Source organism: Natator depressus, chromosome 6 (genome assembly GCF_965152275.1).
Source record: "Natator depressus isolate rNatDep1 chromosome 6, rNatDep2.hap1, whole genome shotgun sequence".
NCBI classification, from domain to species: domain Eukaryota; kingdom Metazoa; phylum Chordata; order Testudines; family Cheloniidae; genus Natator; species Natator depressus.
Window position 1 is genome coordinate 102,754,948 of NC_134239.1, and position 21,635 is coordinate 102,776,582.

A 21,635-nucleotide genomic window follows, 5' to 3' on the forward strand; every position below is an offset into this window, starting at 1 on the left:
GGCCCTGCATTTGTACCTTGTCAGCACTCGGGAGACAGGGGGTCTCAGAAGAGCTCTTGTAGTCAGGTCCAGAACAAAACTCAGGGTGTGTGTAAAACCCAGCCGCGGCAAGCCTGTGCTTAAGAGCTTGTAGCTCAGAAAGCTCATGCTCAAATAAATTGGTTAGTCTCTAAGGTGCCACAAGTACTCCTTTTCTTTTTAATACAACCCGCACCCATTTAGTCCCAGCCTAAACTGAATGATTTCCCTTTGATCTCGCTGCCGTTTGGGAGGAGGAAGTGCCAGATTGATACACAAGGGGGGAAAAATTCATTTGATTGCGTGGGGTGGGGGGGGCCTGTTGCAAAACATCAGCTCTAAAGAGTATCGGGCGCTTAAGTCGCCCAGATTTCTCCGAGCCCCAGGTTTAGGGGCTGAGCGGAGCTTCCCCTTTAAGAGGCTGTTCCTTGTGAATGGAATCGCGCCTCCCCCTCGCTGGGAGAGCTCCCTGTGCAATTCGCCAGGGCCCCCCACTCACGCCTCCTTCTCCCCTCACGCCAGCAGCAGCAGCAGCCGGGGCCCCTGCCCCTGCGCGGGCGCGCTTAGCTGCAGGCCGGGCCTCCGGAGGGCTGCTCAGGGCGAGGTTGACCGTGGCCAGAATGGGAGCGGCAGAGGGCTGGGAGGAGGGCTGCCGTTCGGCCCGCCGCTCGCGCCTGGGCAGCAGCGCGGGACCGTCGCTCCTGGCGGGCTGAGCGGGAGAGAAGAACCCAAAGGCCACCGAGATTGGGGTGAAACACTTCCAGCCGGCCAGCATCATGTCCACCAAAGCGGAGCAGTGTAAGTAGCGGGCGCCCGGGGCTCGGTCCCGGCCCCTCCTCTGGGAAAGGAGGGCGCAGCCAGGGCTGGGGGGCTGCTGGGGTGTGGCCGGGTGCGGCGGCGGAGGGGCGCTGCACTGTCCATGGTCCTGGGAGCTGGCCACGGGGGCGGATGGCAGGAGGAGGGTGTGTCGGGGGGGATCTATTACACGGCGCCTTGCAGTGGATCAGCTGCCTGTCCCTGCGCGCTGAGCTGTGTTGGGGTGTCTGGCTGTCTCTGCAGTGCGATTTATTTCACACAGCTGATGAGAAACCCTATCAAGGATGGCCAGTTTGTGCTCTGATGTTATCTGAGTTAAAAACCGGAGGCCTTTCTGCCTTGTTCCAAGACATGAGGAAGGAGGATAGAAGGGAAGCCAGGCCCTGCGACCTAGTTCTGGTTAGGGCCTGGTTTTAGGTGTTTTGATCAGTCTCCCTTGCTGTAAATGGCAGCTGTGAGTTAAAGCTTCCCAGCCTTTGTTCAATGCTGTTGTACATCATTTTCAGTGTCTGTTCTCTTCCCTAGGAAGTCTTGCACTTGGTGATTTTTCAATACCCGTACTGATACTAACCCCAGTCTCCAAACTGTTTTGGTTGCTTTTAATAGCCCTTAAACGTTTCACTTATTGCTTTGCATGCTTACCAATGAGATAATATTTACATGCTCCATTAAAAGGAAAGCAACACAATTATGTGTTGGGGGTGGGAAGGGGAGGAAATGATTGATTGGCTTGGTTTGGCTTGTGGATTTAGTGGTAAAATACAGAGCCTAACACTTCTTGATCACTAGCCCTGATCAGTAGTGACCCAAAGTGAGCTGACAGCTTCATTGGCTTGTATGAATTGAAGTGGGGGTTTAGCTTAGGTCCTAGTGTCTGTATCAAAAAGTCACCCAACTAATTGTCTGAAGCGTCTCAGCAGAGAGCCCACAGATTGAACTAACATAGAATGTGATCTGCCCCTCACAGTCTTAGAAGTGGTCTACTCATGAAGAAGCTCGTTGACAGAGCAGGGAAGCTGGCCTGCTGCTGTGGCTCACGCTATGCATCTTCTGTGTATATTCAGAAGTCATCGTTCTCTTGCCTTGTCTATGCTATTGTTTCTGATAATTCCCCACTGCTGCTAACAAACACCAGGGGAGCTCCATTGACTTATACCCTAGAGCGGCTGCTAGTAGTCACTGACATTTTAACTGCCATGTTTTCTAGATCTACTCTGCCAGCAAAGTCAGATGATGGTTATTAGAATGCAAGCAACTGGCCCGCATCAGCACTCCGACTATTGTTACTACTGTTAATAACTGGCATATTTGCTAGTGCAATAGCAGGAAATTTTAAGAAAAATGCCACTGTAGACCAGCACTGAATCCATATAACCTTTTCTCCTGATGCACTATCTTAATGGTGTGTCGGGATTGCTCTTTGATCAAGGGCTTAGAGTGCTTCTGGCCCAGCTGGAATCATTTCATCTGACATTTTGGATGTTGAAATTCACTTTGCTCTTTGGTCCATGTCTATTAATCTTCAGGTTATTTACAGGCCTTTGCCTGGTTAGGACAAAGGGGCATCTTTTTTATTTTTTATTTAAACTTTTGGGGTTAATCTCTTAGTTACAGTAGCTGATATTTTTGTCTTTTAAGTGTTGTGCTGATGGCCTAGATGCATCCTTTATGGAGGGTGCATTTTTATAAATCAAGGGATGGTGTCCCTAGCCTCTGTTTGCCAGAAGCTGGGAATGGATCACTTGATGATTACCTGTTCTGTTCATTCCCTCTGAAGCACCTGGCATTGGCCACAGCATCCCAGACAGGATGCTGGGCTAGATGGACCTTTGGTCTGATCTAGTATGGCCGTTCTTATGTTCTTAAAAATGAAAGAGAATTCTGTAGTCCCTCTCTGAATGATGCAATGTTCTGCTCTCGCCCATTGTGCTACTTTTTTTCTCTGTCTCTCCCACATTTTCTGAACATCTCCCCCTTCTCATGCTACTCTGTATCTCACCTCTGATTACTTCACATTGATATATGGAACAGTTCCTTCTGCTTCATCCACCCTCTCCACCAGCACCATTTTTGATGTTTTCCCTTGCTGTTATCAGCCTTCGCGTTCTCTCACCCCTAATGTTCTTGGCCTGTTCTACTTTGAGCTTCTTTCACTCACTCTGCAGGCTGCTATTTACTCTTTCTCCCCCTTGTGCTGCTCTGGAACCCTCACTTTGGTACCGCCTTCTCCCTGTTTCTTTTAGTTTTAAGGACTTACCCCCCTTTTTTACAGTTTTGGTGTATACATTGGTTTTAAATGGGATTCACTTGTGGACCCAGATCATGGATTTCTCCTCTGTTCCGGTCCTGAAGCTGGCTTTCTCCTCCTCATGATGCTTAAGGTTGGGGATACAGAAATTCCTAACGCACTGAATTTCTGTTTTATAATATGTTTATCAAAGCTTCTCCCTTGCCTAGCTCTTTATGGCATTGTAAAGTGTGTTTATTTGCTCTTTGCATAATTCCAATTCTCTTTCACCTGCACTTTTTGACAAATGGTGATGATTTCCAACAAGAATTATCCTGGCTTATGCACCACTACCAGGCTACCCCTCAAGCCTCAACTGATGCTGCCACTGCTACTGTCCCGCTTGACTGACAGGCAAGAACCAGATTGTCTCAGGTAGGTGCGACAAGCAGTGATGAGTCCAGAACTTACCATGAAACAACTGAAAAAACTAAAGTGAAAGAATACACAGACCAGATCAGAAGAGCAAAAATTCCAATCCTAATCATTGGTGATGTGGAACTTCGCAGGAATACATGACCAAGCAACAGTTTGTCCCCTGCTGCTCTGAGCAATAGCAGGTCATCCTAACAAAAGGTGACAGCCAACAGAGGGTCACAGGAGGTCACCTGCTCATGGCACTCTTCTTTATTCTTTACCTGGGTCTCCTTCTGAGCACAGTCTGAAAAGTAAAGTCAATGATACTCATCATTAGGCCTGTCACCACAGCATTCCAATGGAGCTGAGCTATTGCACAATATAGCACCCACTGACAGCAAACAACCTGGAGATCACCCGTTAATTCCTTTTTCCTCCAGTAATAAAAACTGGCATCTGCTCATGGTAAGTAATGTTCTGGGAATGCCCACTATCCTCTATTTTCCTGCCCAGGACTTTGAAACAACCAAGGAGACCATCTCCAAAGAATCCAACCTAGATTTTACACTTGTGTCAGAGGCTCAAAGAGGAATTTGGGAGTTTAGATGCACATGCAGCGTGGAGGTAAACATTGAAGCTAGCAGATATTTACGTCAACATTTTAAAACATGGATAGCTAAAACTAGGCTCCTAAATCCATATTTAGACACATCAGTACAAGTGGCCTGATTTTTCTAAAGCGTTGAACACCTGCATTTTCTATTGAAGATAATAGGATTTGTGGATGCTCAAGACTTTTCAAAATCAGTTACTTATAATCCAATGCCTGCACTGGATTTAGGAGCCTATCTTTAGGTATCAAGGTTTGCAATTTGATTTAGTGCTTTAATTGAAAAAAAGCTCTCAGTAACCTGGGACATAACAATTAAATTTCTACGGGAGGTGTGGTCTGATAGCAAAAGCAACATGAAGTGACTCATTTTACAAACACAACTATTATCTAGCTATTGCGTTTATGAATGTTCTTTTATGTTGATTTCGTTTGGGCACTAACCCTCTTAATAGAAATAAACAGGTTTCCTACTTTGCACAAAACAGCACTCCTGACATGCTTTGCCCTCTCTTGAAAACAACTGGCTGTAGAGATGAATGAGGCTCTTTAAAATACAGCTTGACTAATATCTCTGGCATTGGTTTTCCTATTTCAGTTATGGACATCTGACTGCGTAGCATGGCACCTGCAATGAACTATAAATCCAGCTGTGAGTTGTTCTTTGGTTGGGAACTCTGATTTGTGACCTGATTATTTTACAAATCTACTAGGCTTCGTATCCTTTACACGAGGGAGACTGGCATCACAAACAACATTTAGTAAATAGAAAAGGCTCTCCCCTAATCTAATCCATGTATTTATACTGTATGACTCTCCTTACCATGGAATCTGAGCACCTACGCAAAGGATGTTCTCTAGTCTAGTTGTCTAACGAGATTTTGGGAACAGGGGTCCATATTCTTACATATTTGTAAAGGGCCATTTACACCTATAAGGCTGTATCAGTAAACAGTAATAACATACGTTATGCGCAGGGAGAATACATGGTGTACTAGAAAAGCTTTATCCATTTAAATCTGAGGTGCCTATTTTGCTCACAAGTGGAGAACCCAAATGCACCAGTTCTGCTAACCAGAATGTCATAGATATTGTGGTGGAGGGAAAGAAAGCCTTCCTTGCCTTGCATAATCAGTGAATAAGATTTAACAATTTATTCTGTAGTCATTCAGAACTCAGAACATGATTTTTGCTACTGGATTCTTTAGCCTTCTATTTTGTTGGTCCCACCCATCTGTATATCATTGTATTGAGTCCACTGAGTGGATAGTTGAGGACAAAATATGACCAGTGTGACCCACAAGGCCATCAATACCCAGTTGGATGCACAAATGTAGCTTGTTTATGCAAAAAATTTGCTAGTGCAAAGATACAAACATGAAAAATTGCACATTGGAAAAAAAGGAGACTTTGAGGGGACTCTCTTTTTTTTAATTATGAAAGTTATCCATAAAATTAGAGATACAGCCTCAACCTGAGCTCCCCTTTAGGCATACACAATTTTGTGCAGGGGTCATGGGGAAAAAATAAAATGTGAGCATGTAATTAAAATCAGTATCATAATGCATACATCCAACAGGGCTGAATTCAGGTTGCATAGGCAACCTTAATTCTGCATTTCCTAACTTTTAAGAGCTTGGCTTTGCAATCTGAATATTTTTACCATAGTTTTTGTATTTAATAAATATATAGAATAGTTCACTTGGGGGAGCTGATCAAAGCAAAATATATACAGTAAATCCGTTCAAGAGATACCTACATTTAGCTGTAGTCTGGTATGTTGTGATGGATGGCCTTACCTTGTTCCTAAATTGTTTTATGTATCTATAGGGCAGGATTTTCACCAGTGCTAGCATTGCCCAGTTCTGCTTCCACTGAAGTCAATGGGATTTTTAACACTGACTTGAATAGGAGCAGAGTCAGGTCAGTGCTGAGTGCTTGGAAAATCCCACCCGTAATGTTCCTCATTGCAGAGAGAAAAGTGAACATGCACTTTGAAGTTCTCTTGCTTTGTTAAAGAAGAGTTAAAGCATTTAAAATCTTAAGCTGTGCTGACATTTATTATGTCATGTTGTCCACTCTTGGAGAATGACAACAACAAAGTGACATAGTGAAGTAGCATCAGTATTTCATATTAACAAAAATGTTGACCTTTTCTATAGCTATAGTGTATTTGTTTGCTGTGGTATTGTACAGAAAATAAGGGTGCCCTCTAAGGTTAGGCCTATAACTGATTTACGTGCTGAGCTTTCTTTACAATTAACCACAGAGTGACTTTTATGGTAGAAAATAGAAGACCAGCAGTCCATTTGCAGGTATTCTGTCATGAATAGGGAAAGGAACTTATTAGAATAAGGAAAACGCTATGCTTTCTAGAGCTACGATTTCTCCCCCTGCACTTCACTGTAGAAAAGCCGCTTTGAACCATCCCTGACCCCACCCCGCCTCTGACCAGGCTGCCTGCTATAGATGTAAATAAACTGTACACAGTCTTACACAATTGATTCACTACATGGCCTAGAGCAAACCACTGAGTTTCTCTTTGCCTCAGGTTATCCATCCATAAATTGACTGTAGTAATACTTATCCATCTCACGTGAGTTTTGTGTGACTTACTGAATAAATAATTATTACTCCCCCTTTTTGACCTAAGTGGCTAGTCAAAGTGTGGAACCCTGTACATGTTCCAGTTGGGAGGAGAAATTGGTGGTAGTCGGGTATTTCTTGGATACAGTTTATTTTGTTCACAAAGAATGTACAAAGTCCTGTGTCTCTGAGCGCAGAAGGAAACAAACAACTTCTTTTGCTCACAGCACCAAGAGCACTCTTTTGAGCCTGAGCCTGTGACCCAAAAACCTCTCCCTAGATTTCTTCCCGGGTTAGCTACATGCCTTCAGCTGCTGCTGCAGGTGCTCTCTCACTCAGTCTGTTCTTGGCTGACCTTAGTTTCTGTGTGATCTCTCTTCCCTTATACCCACACACCTACCCAAAACAATACTCAGACAGGAGCTCCCTGGGTTCACACACACCTTTTGTGTTAGGTGGGGCTTATGCATATAGTTATAGTTCACATCTACCAATCTCAATGAGGTTTGAACTCAACCCAAGACAAGGTTTCACCCAGCTCATAACATTATAAATGAGGCTTGAGATCCATGAATGGAAAACACGAGACAGGCACTAAGTGTTTGACCTTTTAGCACAGAGTAGAACAGATTTAAAAATACTATATAAAATTTTCCCCTTTTCCTTCCTTCCTTCATCAGAGTATTCAGTTCATTCAGCCACTATAAAGATTGGAAAGACTTGTCTCTTAGGTTTAGCTCACTGCATGAATTTTAACAATACAGTAGGGGTAGAAAACTGATATTGTGTCTTAACCTGAACTAAGCTAAATGAAAGTCTCTGTGTTTTTTTTTTTTTAATCCAGTTGCTTCCAAGATCCGCTACCTACAGGAATACCATAACCGCGTTCTTCACAACATTTACCCTGTGCCCTCTGGAACTGACATTGCAAACACTCTGAAATACTTTTCTCAGACTTTATTGAGGTAAGTTTTAAATTATGCTCTTCAAGAGAAAAAATGTTAGGGGATATGTATTGATTTCTTCTTGGTTAATGGATCTTATGGATCAATGCTCAACCAGAAGGAGTCAGAGATCAATTTAATTAAAAATATGGTATAAATAAATTACAGCATTGGCTGTTGCCCAATTTGCCCAGTTGAGCTGCTTGTTGAGTGGCTGATTCTAAAACAAAATCTGGTTTGCTTGGACCTATTCTAGGTTAGTGGAGTGCACACATGTGCTTGAAGTAAAGAAGAGAGAAGGTTGCTATAAAATTTCACAAGTTTGACTGTGACCGCTCTGAGAATCCTAAAGCTGTAGGATCCTACTGAGATGAGCCTGAGCAGCAGAACTAGAAGCTGAGCTGTCCCATAGTTCAGTGGGCTTTCAGATCTGGATTTTGGTTCAGCCTATTATAGCAATGGGCATAGGCACAAAGTTTGGATCCAGATCTGGATCTGAATGACATTAACGGTTCAGAGTTGTTCTGATCTAGGGATTTGATTTAGTCCACTCTAGTTGCAATATAAAAACAAATAAGTTCGAAGTATGATTAGAGAATAGGTTTAGATAGGTGATATCACCTTTCAACTTGTTAAAGAGAGCTGTTATAGGTTTGGGATTTCATTAGGAACATTACTTATATTCCAATTTTCCCACAGTATAATGGATTCATTGACCTAAATTTTCAAAGTGGCCTTGAGATGGCCTTTGACATTGCAGATATAATTTTTGTATGCCTACATTTTTGTGGCATATTTTTTCATATGCAGATAGTTTTGAGTTCAGAGTGCATTTTTGTGTATAACTACCTGATTTGCACCTACAAAAATATATACACTTAGAAAATTGCACCCATACTTTCAGAGGGTGCTTTGGAAGTTTGGCCATTTGTATTGTCTTGGAGAGAAGAAACATTCTCTCTTGCTCTAAAATATGCTAACAAGCAAGTATTAAAGTTGAATGAAAAACTCATTGAGAGCCCACATTCAGAGACCATGGAATTCAGAAACACTCCATGTTCTGTGTTAACAGGAAAAATACGTATGTAGAAATACACGTTACCTGCAGAATCCCTTTTTGGCTGCAAACTCGCAGGAGCTGTGTTTATACTTCACATTCCCAGATTTAATGAATAGAATCATTTAACCATCATGAATTTTTAGCTCACTGAATATTTTAGGGTGATGAACACACTTAGGTCCAACAAATGGAATGATGTTCAATTAATATGTTACATTAATAACCAACAAATCTTTAGCGGGATACTGAGAGTAGCTAGGAAATGTGGTTCTTATTCCATGTCAGCCATATCAGTGTATTTTTAATTGGCTAATCAAACAATGAAAACATTTGAAAATCAGACAAACACTGCACACAAGACTCTGTGTGCAGCAAAACAGCCTCAGCGTCAGCTGAGTGGGCCTCCCAAGCTATTCAGCCATGCAAATTGTCCTGGATTCTGAGCACGTACTCTCCCTCTCACCTCTCATTAGTGACTTGCTCAAAGGTATACACTAGGATAATCCCCATTTGGGTGGAACTCCATCCGTGGCAGCACCATTGGAATTTGCAGCATAGAAAAGGTGCAAAAGTTTTACCAGTGCGTCACCTAACTCTGTGCAGAGCAGTACATTGCATAGTGTATTCTTGGTGAGAAGTTCTTCACACCTTATGAGCATTCATGTTGCTGGGCTGAGTGAAGCAGCTAGTTTTGTAGGTTACAAAAGCAGAATTTAGAGGTCTGCACAACTCTTTTATGTGTGGCTGTTTTAAGTCTGCAGAATTGTTAATTCCATATGAAGGGAGCAATTCCATTTAACTTCTTTATTTCATGCTAGAGGTTGGACTGAACCAAAATCCTGGTACTGATTACCCTGACCTTGATAAGATTTGAGGTGGTACTCACAGTGTATATTCAGATTTGGATATAATTTCATAGATGGCCTCTTTCTTTATAATGGACAAATCAAAATGCTGAATCTGAACATCCCCCAAATTAGGGAGAGGGCATTAGAAATCCAGCCCTGGATCCAGATCTGAATTTCATATAGTCCATTGCCTGTATCCTCAAAATAGACCAGATCAAATCTCTAATCCAGACCTCCTTTAACTTTGGAGTGTTTGAACTCTGGTTCTGGACCTGGGTGCTGTGGTGTGAGCCCACCACAACTTCATGCACCTGTTCATACCAAGACAGGGATTAGACAAAACATCTTACCCTACACTGAGTGTGTGGCAAGTGGAAAGAAGGAAACTCCTGTCCAGTACACACAATTCCCCTTTCAGGGATCTTAAGTCGTTTTATCCTAAACAAACATCTCAAGACCCTGGTTTGCTCAAGATTTTGTTCAAGAGTTTCCCTGAATGGCTTGCATCCCAAGCCTTCTTTCTGCCTCTCACACTATCACCGCGTCCACACTCAATTATTGCACAATGGAGTATAAACGCAGTCAAATATACCCCATTCAGTTGTTGGCATACTAGGCCTTAGCAGGTGTAGCTTTTGCAACCTGTTGTACCTTGACAGTACAGTTACTTTTCTGTGTTATAAACATATTGTCTTAATTCTTCCAAGTGGGGCAGTCCCACTGTTTTGGGTCAAAGTCATATCTGGTGTAATACCAATAGCTTCAGTTTAGTTGCAACAGGGATTAACTTGGTCCTTTCGTTTATATACATTCAATGATGTAACAGGCTCGGGGTGGGGGTGGGAAGAAGTGGCTATGGTTGAAAAAAGTGAGGCATTTACTTTTTATGAATAAACATCACATAAAATCACCATACACAATGCATAACATATTGATTCATTTAGCTCCTCCTCAATTTTCTCTTTGGGCAGAAGCATTTCTTTACATTACAGCATGAATTTAAGTTTCATGCATTTCTCATTTCCAGCCTTTCCTCCCTCACTTTAGGATTGACCTAAAACATAATAAACCTCTTATAGAATACCTGCTTCTTTCTTGTTTTCTGAGGAAAAAACTCCCTCTGTGCATTTCTTAACTATAGACAAAATTATTTATTTAATGAACAGTTATTAACGCACGAGATATTTTTTACTGCTTTTCCTGGGTGTGGAGAGATGCAATTTCTCTGGCACCATTTCTCAAAGAAATACCTCGGGAAGGTAGTAATTTGGAGAGTGGCCTAAGTTGCAGCAAGGGAGCCCAAACTTTGACCAGTTAAGAGATTCATTGGCAACTCATTTGCATACAGTGGGACAGATTCAGTATGGAGGTGCCTGCAGATACTACAGGTCCCAGTGTAGAGTGCTCCATATTGAGTAGAAAAGGGAACGAGCTACAGTGGCCAGATCTGAATCTGCAGCCAAACTTTCTCAGAGTTCAGGATTGTTACTGGATCTGGAGTTTTGACTGGTCGCATTATAGAATTTGGGGTCAGCTGCATATCCAGATCCAGAGATCCTCTGAGTTTGGGGGTGGTAGGAACTGGGGCTTTGGTAGGGGCACATCTCTAATACCTGAATTGAATAGAAGGCCTCTGTGATCAAGATGGGGTATTGTATGCTGGGACCTGTAGTCTCCATGAATCCCACCTTTATATTAAGGAAGAGGGAGGCCCTGAGATGAGTGTTAGCCATCACGACCTTACACTTTCCAAAACAAGGATTTATTAATGCTGTAATGTCCCTCCTGGAAATATTGCTCCCAGGGGCAGCACTTCTAGGGAGTGACATGTTGGCAAGTGAAGGAACTGAATTTGGTGGGTAACTGGGTAGCATCTGTTCATAGAGAGGGGTTGAATTAAATTTAATACCTCCACATCTCAAATCAGAAGCTGCAAAATGTATCATATGAAAGTCAACCAAATTTAAAAAAGCAAATCCAAAAAAGAGGAATCAGCACTCTGATAATTCACTTTTAAAATCCTAATAGATCTTGGTTGGTTTACTGATATGATTTCATAAAAACTGACAGAACAGTCTTGTTACCACTTTTCTTAGACTGGACATTGGGTAACAGAAACCAAAATAATTTACAGGCATACAAGGCACAATAAGAAAAAAACAACTATGCAGTAACTTGTCTTTGGGTAGATTATATTGTGTATATATATAACATCTGCATACTTGACAGATCAGGCATGCCTGACTATAGCCACCTTTGCTCAGAGATGTAATTATTAAAATTTTTATATATATGGCAAATAAATCAGGCCCTCTCTTGCAAACACATAAGCATGAGTGAAACTTTCTCATGTAAGTTGTCACACTGACTTCTATGGGACAACACGCGAGTAAAGTTCACGTGTGTTTAAGTATTTGAAAGATTAGGGCCTGAATTCTGTGTAGGGTGGGTGGAATTTTCAAAAGCGCTTACCATTGACCTAACTCTGCTCCACTGAAGTCAATGGATGTTTCAATGCCACACCTATACTTTACTAGTTTTAACATTGACTTCAATGGGAGTAGCGGTATGCCAACACTGGCCACTTTTGGAAGCTCACCCTACAGGTACAGTACATGTAAAACAAGTTGGTCTATTGTTTAATATATTAAAATAGTATACGATACTTTTATAGGAGCATGAAAAAGTTTATTAGCTAACCCTGTAATGCATATTCATTTTCTGTTAGGCTAGCCAAAATATACCTTTGTTGCTTAAGCAGCAATTTATTCTATTTTTAAAATTATTAATCATTTCAGAACAATTGGACTAACGTGTTTATAACAATTTTAAAAAGACATAGCAAGCTGGTTGATTTTTAGTCTCTATTTTGATGCCCACTAAACCATTTTAATTTTTGAAATTATCTTTCCTTTAGTTTGTAGTGAGTTTTGTTGAATAATAACGTAAGTAGCAGCAGGAATGTATGATAACACACTGTCTGATGTGCAGTTCTATAACTGGTATTGCTTGCTTAGCCCTTAGATTTGGAAGTACCTATTTACCAAAAGAGTGTTTGTATTCATAAAATAAAATGTTTCCTCCCCAAATATGGGCAAAATTAGAAACACACATAAACAACCATTATCATTAGCTCTCAAACATATGCTAAAGATCATCTACTATATATTATTTTATAGCTTCTCCAAATGTAGTTTAGTTAACATTTTAGAAATATTATATTATTTCTAAATCCATGTGCCTGTTTAAACTTCATTATCTCAAATGATACTGACGGAATGTCATGAAACAGTATCATAAAATACATACAGACATTATTTTGATGCGATAAACATGTGATTTTTAAGACTATCTTAACAAACCCACATGTTTATTCTTTGCTAAAACATGTTTCTGAAAGTGCCACACCTATATTTTACAAGTTTTCACTCCCTTGGTTCAAACAATGTTACTGAAAAAATATTTCCCCCAAACCTTCTCAGAAGCAAATTCTCCAGCTATTTGGACACAGCTATTCTTTTCATAGCAAGCAGCTCAATTCCCAAATTCTGCTTAACTGTGAAACATGGGTATGGCACTGAAACATGCATTTTTATATTTTTGCTCCTTATGAACCAGATAACACATGAGATGCAATGAAAATTTTTACAAACGGCAATTTTTAATTTTACTCTCTTGAAGCGTGGAACTGAATGGTTGCTAGATTTGCCAACATACTGGTATTGGTAGAAATTGCATCTTATGTGGGGTATATCTGGTGTTTTATTATTTGTTTTATAGTGTCATTTCAATGTAATGTGCTGTTCTTTGTGTCTTTGTTGTCTCTTTTTTTTCTTTGTCCCCCCAACAGCATTTTGTCCCGCACAGGGAAGAAGGAGAATCAAGATGCCTCCAATTTGACAGTGCCCATGACCATGTGTCTTTTTCCTGTGCCATTCCCACTCACCCCATCTCTAAGACCACAGGTCAGTTCCATCAACCCTACTGTTACTCGCTCCCTCCTTTACAGCGTCCTGCGAGATGCTCCATCTGAACGCGGCCAGCAAAGTCGTGATGCTCAGTTATCAGACTACCCATCATTGGACTATCAAGGACTTTACGTGACATTGGTGACTCTGCTGGATCTAGTTCCTTTGCTACAGCATGGTCAGCATGGTAAGCAGGTCTTTGAATCCTTACCGTACACGTAGATCCAGTGCTTTGAATCCATGTGTGGTATGTAAGGCCTGGGCTACGCTACACAGTTATGTTGATGTAAGCTGCCTTGTGTCAACCTAGCTGTGGAAGTGTCTACACATAAATTTGGCTCCTGCTGATGTAAGCGCCTCTTTATGCCGATTTAGTAACACCACCTCTCTGAGTGGCATAGAGTCACAGTCAATGTAATTAGGTTGACGCAGTGTCAGTGTAGACGCTGTGTTGGTTAAATTGACTGTTCCTGGCTTTCAGGGGACGTTCCACAATGCCCCACACTGACAATTCAATCGATACAAGTGCTCCTCGTGAGGAGGTGAACTGCTGACACAAGGACCCAAGTGTGCGTGCACGCAAGCGATTTAATAATTGCTGATGTAAGTTAGGTCAACATATTTTGTAGTGTAGACATGGCCTTAATAAAATAATAGAGATGGGCCTAAACTGATCTAGATTTTGAACCTATTCCAAAATGGAAGTATTGGCCTTTTGGTTTGACTCCATTGAAGAGTCAGGGCCTATTTGCAAATTGTGGACCTGGCTTTGGGTTTGGATTCTGGAGCCCACTAATGCTCAGGGATGTGAGGATCAGGCCCATCTGTGAGTAAAATGTAAAGTGGATTTGATAAAAGATCTTAACAACATTTTAACAATGTAATAGAGACTGGTTTAAAATGTAACTGGGTAAAAAGAAAGGATTGTAAGTCTGAATATACAGAAATAGGGGTTTTTGCACAGTGCTTTGAATCATCTCATCACAAAATTTATTAGATTTTGGTCACATGTTGCTATTTATATTGTTCTTAGTCAACTCCTCCAGTATTCAATTTTGTAGACTGTGGTTATCTTTACTGAAAGCCTGGGGCCCAGTTCTCCCCATCTCAGGATAGCAGTATCTATCTTGATTTCAGTGGGTGTTACTTGTACACTGTGGTGGAGAGAACTGTGCTCTAGGCTGCTAAGTTTTGGTAAGTATTGAATGAATTATGAATTATTATGAATTAATTTAGCAGGAAAGAGTTCCCTGTTGCTTTCAGAATTCATTTTGGATTGATATCATACTTTGAACCCAGTAGAGATGTAGAAAGAGATGATATGATGTATGTACAGTGGATTAAAATTTGCAATGAAACTTGTCATTTATTCCTTCCTTCAGCTTAGTAATGTCTTTAATAAAATTTAGTTATCAGAACAACTTAGATCTGTTGGGTAAGAACAATGCTGTTGTGCCTTCAGCCAGACCACTTGTGTTTTGATCCTGTCAGATTTCACAAGCTAGGCCACGCTTGTACTGAATACTTTTTCTGCAAGATGCTGAGCATTTATTGCAAGAGAGAGGCACTCTGCGTCCTGCAGTATCTGGCCCTTGCATGGAGGACCTTTGAGGAACACTAAAATGGAATACAATAATGATTGTTAGAGCTTATAGAGTGCTTTTCGGCCATAGATCTCTAAGCTCTTTACAAAGGTAGGTATAAATATCCCCAGTTTACAGATGGGGAAACAGAGGTACAGGCTGCCTAAGTGACTTGCCCAAGGACACACAGTGAGTTAGTCGCAGAGCTTGGACTAGAAACCCAGGTGCTGCAGGAGGTGGTTTTTGTGATTCATAGGAACATAGGAATTGCCAGACTGGATCAGACTCAAGGGTACCTCTAGTCCGGTATCCTGTCTCTGGCAGTGGCCGGCACCAGATACTTCAGAGGAAGGCAAATGTGGGAGAATCTGCCTCCCTCCTCACAGGTCTGATCCTGATATCTAAAGATTGGCTTAAGCCCTGAAGCACAAGGTTTAATATCCCTTCCACAATTTTGGGTATAATTAATTATGATAACTCTGAATATACTTGATATCCATATAAATATCCAATCTCTTTTTAAATCTTGGTGAGTTCTTGGCCTCAATGACTTACTGTGGTAATGAATTCAACAGTTTAATCACTTGTCATGTTGAAAATACAGTGACATTCTTCCGTCTGAGTCAGCACAGAACCAGTGCCCCAGTCTGGTGTTCTGGAGGCACTTTGCTGCTCTTTGAATGAGATTTAAAACTTAGGTTCTGATTTCCTGTGGCTATGACAGCTTCTACGGCACTCTTTGCAAGAATAGGTTGGTTAATATACCAATGTCCTGGCCAAATTCTAACTTTGATAGTGGCATTCTCCCTACCTAAACCCACGCCCCCATCCATGCTCCTGTGCTGGTTTCACAGAGTTCATTTTCCCTCTAAACTGTTGCTATTTGCTGTTAAACAGCTGCCTCCTTCCACCCTAGAAGGAAATTCATTATAATGGTGGGTGAAGTGATTCCTGTGTGTTGTTTATCAACTAAATTTCTAAACAATTTTGGGGAGACAGGCACAATTTAAGTGTAAGTTATTATGATAGTTTTGTAAACAGTCCATAAACCAAAAAATACATCATGTTTTTTTTCTAATATAATGATGCTCTGTTTATTGAATTTTCTTTGACAGATCTTGGACAGTCAATTTTTTACACAACCACATGTTTGCTTCCTTTTCTCAATGATGACATCCTGAGTACTTTGCCTTATACAATGATTTCAACATTAGCCACCTTTCCACCATTTCTGCACAAGGATATTATAGAGTATCTCAGTACCTCTTTTCTACCTATGGCTATATGTAAGTGGAGTTCATTCTAATAATGTTACATTTCAGAAAGTATATAGGTTTTTGAAATAACATTAGACCATAGTTATGTTTTATTTACCATGGGGATGTGGTTACATATTAATCCACTTGCTTGCCTACAAAAAATAATTCAATGTGGCTGCTCTTACCAGAGGAAGTAGTTATACAGAATGTCTACTTTTTATGTTGTATTACTAGGTTATTTCTTTTCACTTAAGGGGTGAAATAAAACATCTTAAGGTGATATATTGTACTTATTACACAGAGAGCTTCCAATGGCAGCAGTGGGAGTCCTGAATACAGAGCAAATGTACAATATGGTCCTGAAAATACAGATGCACCAGCAATATGTGTAACATTTGCATCGGAATGCACATGAACAACTACGGTCAATATAACTGATGGACATCCAATGGCAGAATTTGGCTCTATCTATTTATCTTATTGTTTTGTACTGAGTAATTATGGGTGCCAATGGAATCTGTTCTAACTGTAATTGTCAGGAATTAATCTGATAGGTAGTTGATTTTCTGCTTTTCTTTGAAAGGATATTGAATTACTGCATAAAGTTAAAATCCCTGCAAGCTTTGGATTCAAAGCAGTATTGACTATCTGTGTTTTGAACACTCATCTATGTACCTGATAAAAGCTTGCTGACCTTTCAGTAGCTGCTGTAAATACTCTATATGTCTTTTTTCACATTTCACAAATTTGGAGATTGGGGACTATAACAAGAGTCAGTTGCACCATAACCCTTTGTTATCAGCCCTATAGACCTTTGTTGTATGCAGTGTTGTTGTGTAGCCATGTTGGTCCCAGGGTATTTGAGTCCTTTATCTAACAGTATGAACTATTTCTGCATTCAGAGCTGCATTAATGGTACTGGGAGTTTTGCACAGCAAATATCTACAGAATATGGGAAGAAGCATGGTCTAGTGTCCTAAAGCCTAGAACTCTGAGGAGGTCTGTTATCTACTATTCCTGGCTCTCCCACAGATTTGCTGTGTGACCCTGGGCAGGCCATTAACAGCTCTGTACCTCAGTTTTCCCCATTTGCAAAGTGGGAATAATAACACTTCCCTATATCATGAGGGTCTTGTGAGGCTTGATTCTATAATGTTTTCTAAAGCTCTTTTATATTGTGGATGGAAGGTCCTATAGAAATACAAATCAATATGCAATAGTCTCACTGTGGTTTAAAGAACCTTGAACTAAAGCCTTTATCTATCCATTACGCTAGTCTGAAAAATGCATCCAATGCAGAACTTTCTACAGAGTGCTCCTCCAATCCTGAATTTCCTCAAATCTCTGAAACTATTCTCCAAAACAACCTATTAAGCCTAATTCTGTCTTTAGTTAAATGGATACTAGTCCCCCCAGTAGATATTGTACATATGTAACTGAGAGCAATAGTTAGCCAATTGCCTTTTTCTAACACAGCTTTCTCAAATCACTGTATAAATCAATCCAACTCTATATTTTGTTTCTAATACCGCATGGTACCTTTTCTCTGTAGACTGTATTTTAAATGCTAGGTCAGAACTGCGGGAGAATACGTATTTCGCAATATAAATTCTCACAAACAGATCGTACCATAATAATTTGGGGATTGTTTTGAGCGGCATGTAATTACTGGGATACTGACTTGGCAGAGAATAGTTCCAGCAGAGCAGTAATTAAATCAGAGGTAATTACACTTGTGGCGTGTACATTCAGGGGTATCAATTATATTCATTACATGAGTGCTATGATCTGTGGGTCTGGCCATCTATAGCACGTTGCTGAACTGTTTCACAGCCTATCTTCCACTAACCCCACTTGCTTAAGCAGCTCATAACCCCAGCAATGGGCTCCACCAAGCCTTTGCTTTGTAACTCTGTTTCTGCCATCGATATCCAGAGATGAATGATGGCAGTCCAATAAATACCCTCAATCTTCAGGGCTTTCCCAGGATCCTAGCTGGTGGTGACCACTAGCTCAACACTGATCAGCCCACTAGGACAGCAGCAGAAGCTCCAGCTAGGGTCTATTAAGTCTTATCCCCTACAATCAAAATCATAGCTCCCATATTTAAACACTGCTGTTGGTATCAGTGTCCTAGTACAGTTATCCCAGCTAGTGAGGAATGGGATTTAGTTTGAAAATAGTGTTTAAAATTATGCTGCCTAGGGACAAATCTATACTATAGACCAGGGGTCAGCAACCTATGGCATGCGAGCCAATTTTTAATGGCATGCTGCTGTTTGCTGGACCTGGGCAGACAGCAGCGTGCCACTAAAAATCCTGCCCGGCCCGCTCTATTCCGCCTTCTGCCCACCGCTCTCTCCTTGCAGGGCAGGCAAGCTTCCCACTCCCGCCGCCTCTTCCCCCAGTGTGCAGGGTTCCTGCCCCTCCTCCTCTCCTTCTCTGCGGCCGATCAGCTGACGGCCCTTGCTACGGAGCGGGAGCGGGAGAGGTAAAAGCGGAGCCGCAGCACGCTCATTGCTCCAGGGACCTTGGGAAGGGGGTGGAATCAGGGCATATCCTCTCCAGCCCCCTGCTGTGAGCTGCTCTGGGCAGGGGGCTGGGAGCACCCCCACAACCCCAGCCCACATCCCCAGTCCTCTGCCCTGACCCTGCACCCTTCCACACCCCCCAGCCCTCTGCCCTGAACCCTCCTCACACACACCCAGCCCTCTGCCCACAACCCCAGCCCTGACTCCGGCACCCCCCACATATCCCCAGCCCCCCCACACCCCATGCCCTGACTCTTGCATCCCCCACATCCCCACTCTCACCCTGAGCACCAAACGGGAGCTCCTGCACACCGCCCCCCAACATTCCCACCTGCACCCCTCGCACCAAATGGGAGCTGCCCAGGTAAGTGCTCCACACCCAAACCTCTTGCCCCTACCCTGAGCCCCCTCCCTCATTCTAGCTCCTGGCCAGATCCTGCACCCCAACCCCCAGCCTGCTCCTTCACCCCCAGCCCTGTTCTCAGCACACTCCCACCCTCATCTCAGTGCATTAGAGAGAGGAAGAGAATGGCTAGAACCAGGGAGAAGGTGGGTACCTACTCTATGTGGACAGGGCCGGGACTCCAGACTGGCAGTGGGCTGAGTGGGGCCGGCAGCCAGGACCCTGGCTGGCAGGTGCTGGCGGACAGAACCCCAGACCGGCAGAGGGCTGAGCAGCAGCGGGCTGAGCCACTCAGCCCACTGCCAGTCTGTGGTCCCGGCCGCTGGCCCTGCTCAGCCCACTGCCGGCAACAGGCTGAGCGGGCCGGCGGCGTAAGATCAGCATTTTAATTTAATTTTAAATGAAGCTTCTTAAACATTTTGAAAACCTTGTTTACATACAACAATAGTTTAGTTATATAATATATAGACTTAGAGAGAGAGACCTTCTAAAAAACGTTAAAATGTATTATTGGCACGCGAAACCTTAAATTAAAGTGAATAAATGAAGACTTGGCACACCACTTCTAAAAGGTTGCTGACCCCTCCTATAGATCAACAATAGCCAGCATGCTATTCCACTCCAGCCCCACCCACCATTCCTCAACACCATTCCTCTCATTGTCCCTGTTGCCCCACTCAGTAGCTCCCCAAGCTTCCCATTGTTTCCCACAAGGACCTAAATCCTAACAGCAAAGGACTGTAGGCTATGGTGTGTTGTGAGCTGATATTTTGGCCATTTCGTGGGTTGCAGACTGAAAAATTTGAGAACCACGGTTCTGGAGCAGGGTTTTGCTAGCACAGCTGTCAGACAGAAACCTTGCTATTCAGGGGAACTGGGCTAAAACCCTGTGAGCAAACACCACATCTACATAGTCTTTCTTTTGCCATCAGAGAGCTTTTACCCCATCACGGTTGTTTTTTTTTTAAAAAATACATGCAGCCCTATGCATTTTATTTGCGTCAGTCAAAATCTAAACTGGGTGCAGTTGTTTTCTAATTTTTCTTGCTGTACGCTAGAAGATATTTTTTGCTTCCCTTTAAGTGGGATCTTCGAGGAGAGAAGGAGTGCCTGCACACGTCAATCTGTCTGCATCTTCAATGCTAATGATTGCAATGCAGTACACATCAAATCCTGGTATGTAAAAATAAATATGCACCATTGTTTGTATCTCTCTGTCAAGGGTATGAGTCATGAAATATTACGTCAAAGAGAGTGTTTGAGAACTCAGCTCACTGGAAGTTCAGACAATTGGAAATGCTCTTCCTCTCCATGCTGGTATTGCAAAATGGGATTTTAAAATAATCTTTTTAGTTAAAACTTGGCATTTCTGAGACTGGTATTTGAAGCAGCAATGTTCCAGACAACTAGGCTTGTCCAGATTCCTTTTTTATTTTATTTGTTTATAATTCTGATGGATAATGTCGGTTATTTGTAAGCATTTTTTCCTATTTTTATCAAATTAAATTTTCACAGATGTACAAAATTATGTGTTTTAAGCATATTTTATTAATTTCTATTGATTTTAAATGTTCACAGTTGTGGGTATTGGGGGGGGGGTCAGAGAACAGGGTCAGGAATCAGACAATAAATATTCAGTGACAGTAGATGTTGAGACTGAAAAAAGCTACAGCTTTATAACCATTAAAACACAAATTGTCACCACATGTCAAAACATACAAAGTAAATATTCTTAAATCCAACCCTAATAAGTTCTCAAGCAGCATTCTTCTTACTCTCTCTATCTGTAAATTTCGATTATTATCGATGGAAATATTTTGAAATTGAGACTTTATAGCAGTCCTGCTTATTTTAGCTTAACACCAGAAAATGGAACATTCTAACACAGGGGTCTCAAACTCAAATGATCACGAGGGCCACATGAGGATTAGTACATTGGCCCGAGGGCCGCATCGCTGGCACCCCGCCCCCACTCCACCCCTTCCATGAGGCCCCCGCCTCTTCCCACCCCTTCCCTGCCCCCATTCCCGTGCGGGGTGCGGCATGGGGCTCAGGGCAGGGGGTTGGGGTGCAGCAGGGGGCTCAGAGCAGGGGGTTGGGGTGCGGAGGGGTTTGGGGTGTGGCAGGGGATTCGGCTGCAGGAGGGGTTTGGGGGGGTGGGCTCCAGCCTGGCGCGCAATGGGGCAGGGCAGGCTGCCTGCCTGCCCTGCCCCTGCGCTGCTCCGGCAAGTGGCTGGAACCTGGGGGAGGGGAGGCACAGGGGTCTGTGTGTTGCCCTGGGTGCGCCTCCAGGCACCGCCCCCCGCAGCTCCCATTGGGCGGGAACAGGGAATTACTAACCACTGTCAGGTAGATAGGATCTGTT

The 21,635-nt window shown here is 42.4% G+C and overlaps 1 protein-coding gene across 8 annotated transcripts in view; it reads left to right on the forward strand.

Annotated features, from left to right (window-relative positions):
• Nucleotides 1–483: 483 nt before the first annotated feature.
• Nucleotides 484–21,635, forward strand: part of UNC79 (unc-79 homolog, NALCN channel complex subunit) — a 147,117-nt gene continuing 125,965 nt past the window's right edge. For 5 of the 8 annotated variants that reach the window (XM_074956154.1, XM_074956155.1, XM_074956156.1 and 2 more), the window contains exons 1-6: nt 484–816; nt 4,687–4,740; nt 7,519–7,639; nt 13,377–13,681; nt 16,193–16,363; nt 20,354–20,446. In XM_074956154.1, coding sequence (XP_074812255.1) covers nt 4,710–4,740; nt 7,519–7,639; nt 13,377–13,681; nt 16,193–16,363; nt 20,354–20,446 — 721 coding nt within the window. In that variant the 5' untranslated portion in view covers nt 484–816; nt 4,687–4,709. The remainder of the gene's footprint in view (nt 817–4,686; nt 4,741–7,518; nt 7,640–13,376; nt 13,682–16,192; nt 16,364–20,353; nt 20,447–21,635) is intronic. The other 3 variants (XM_074956157.1, XM_074956153.1, XM_074956158.1) reach the window with 3 other exon arrangements.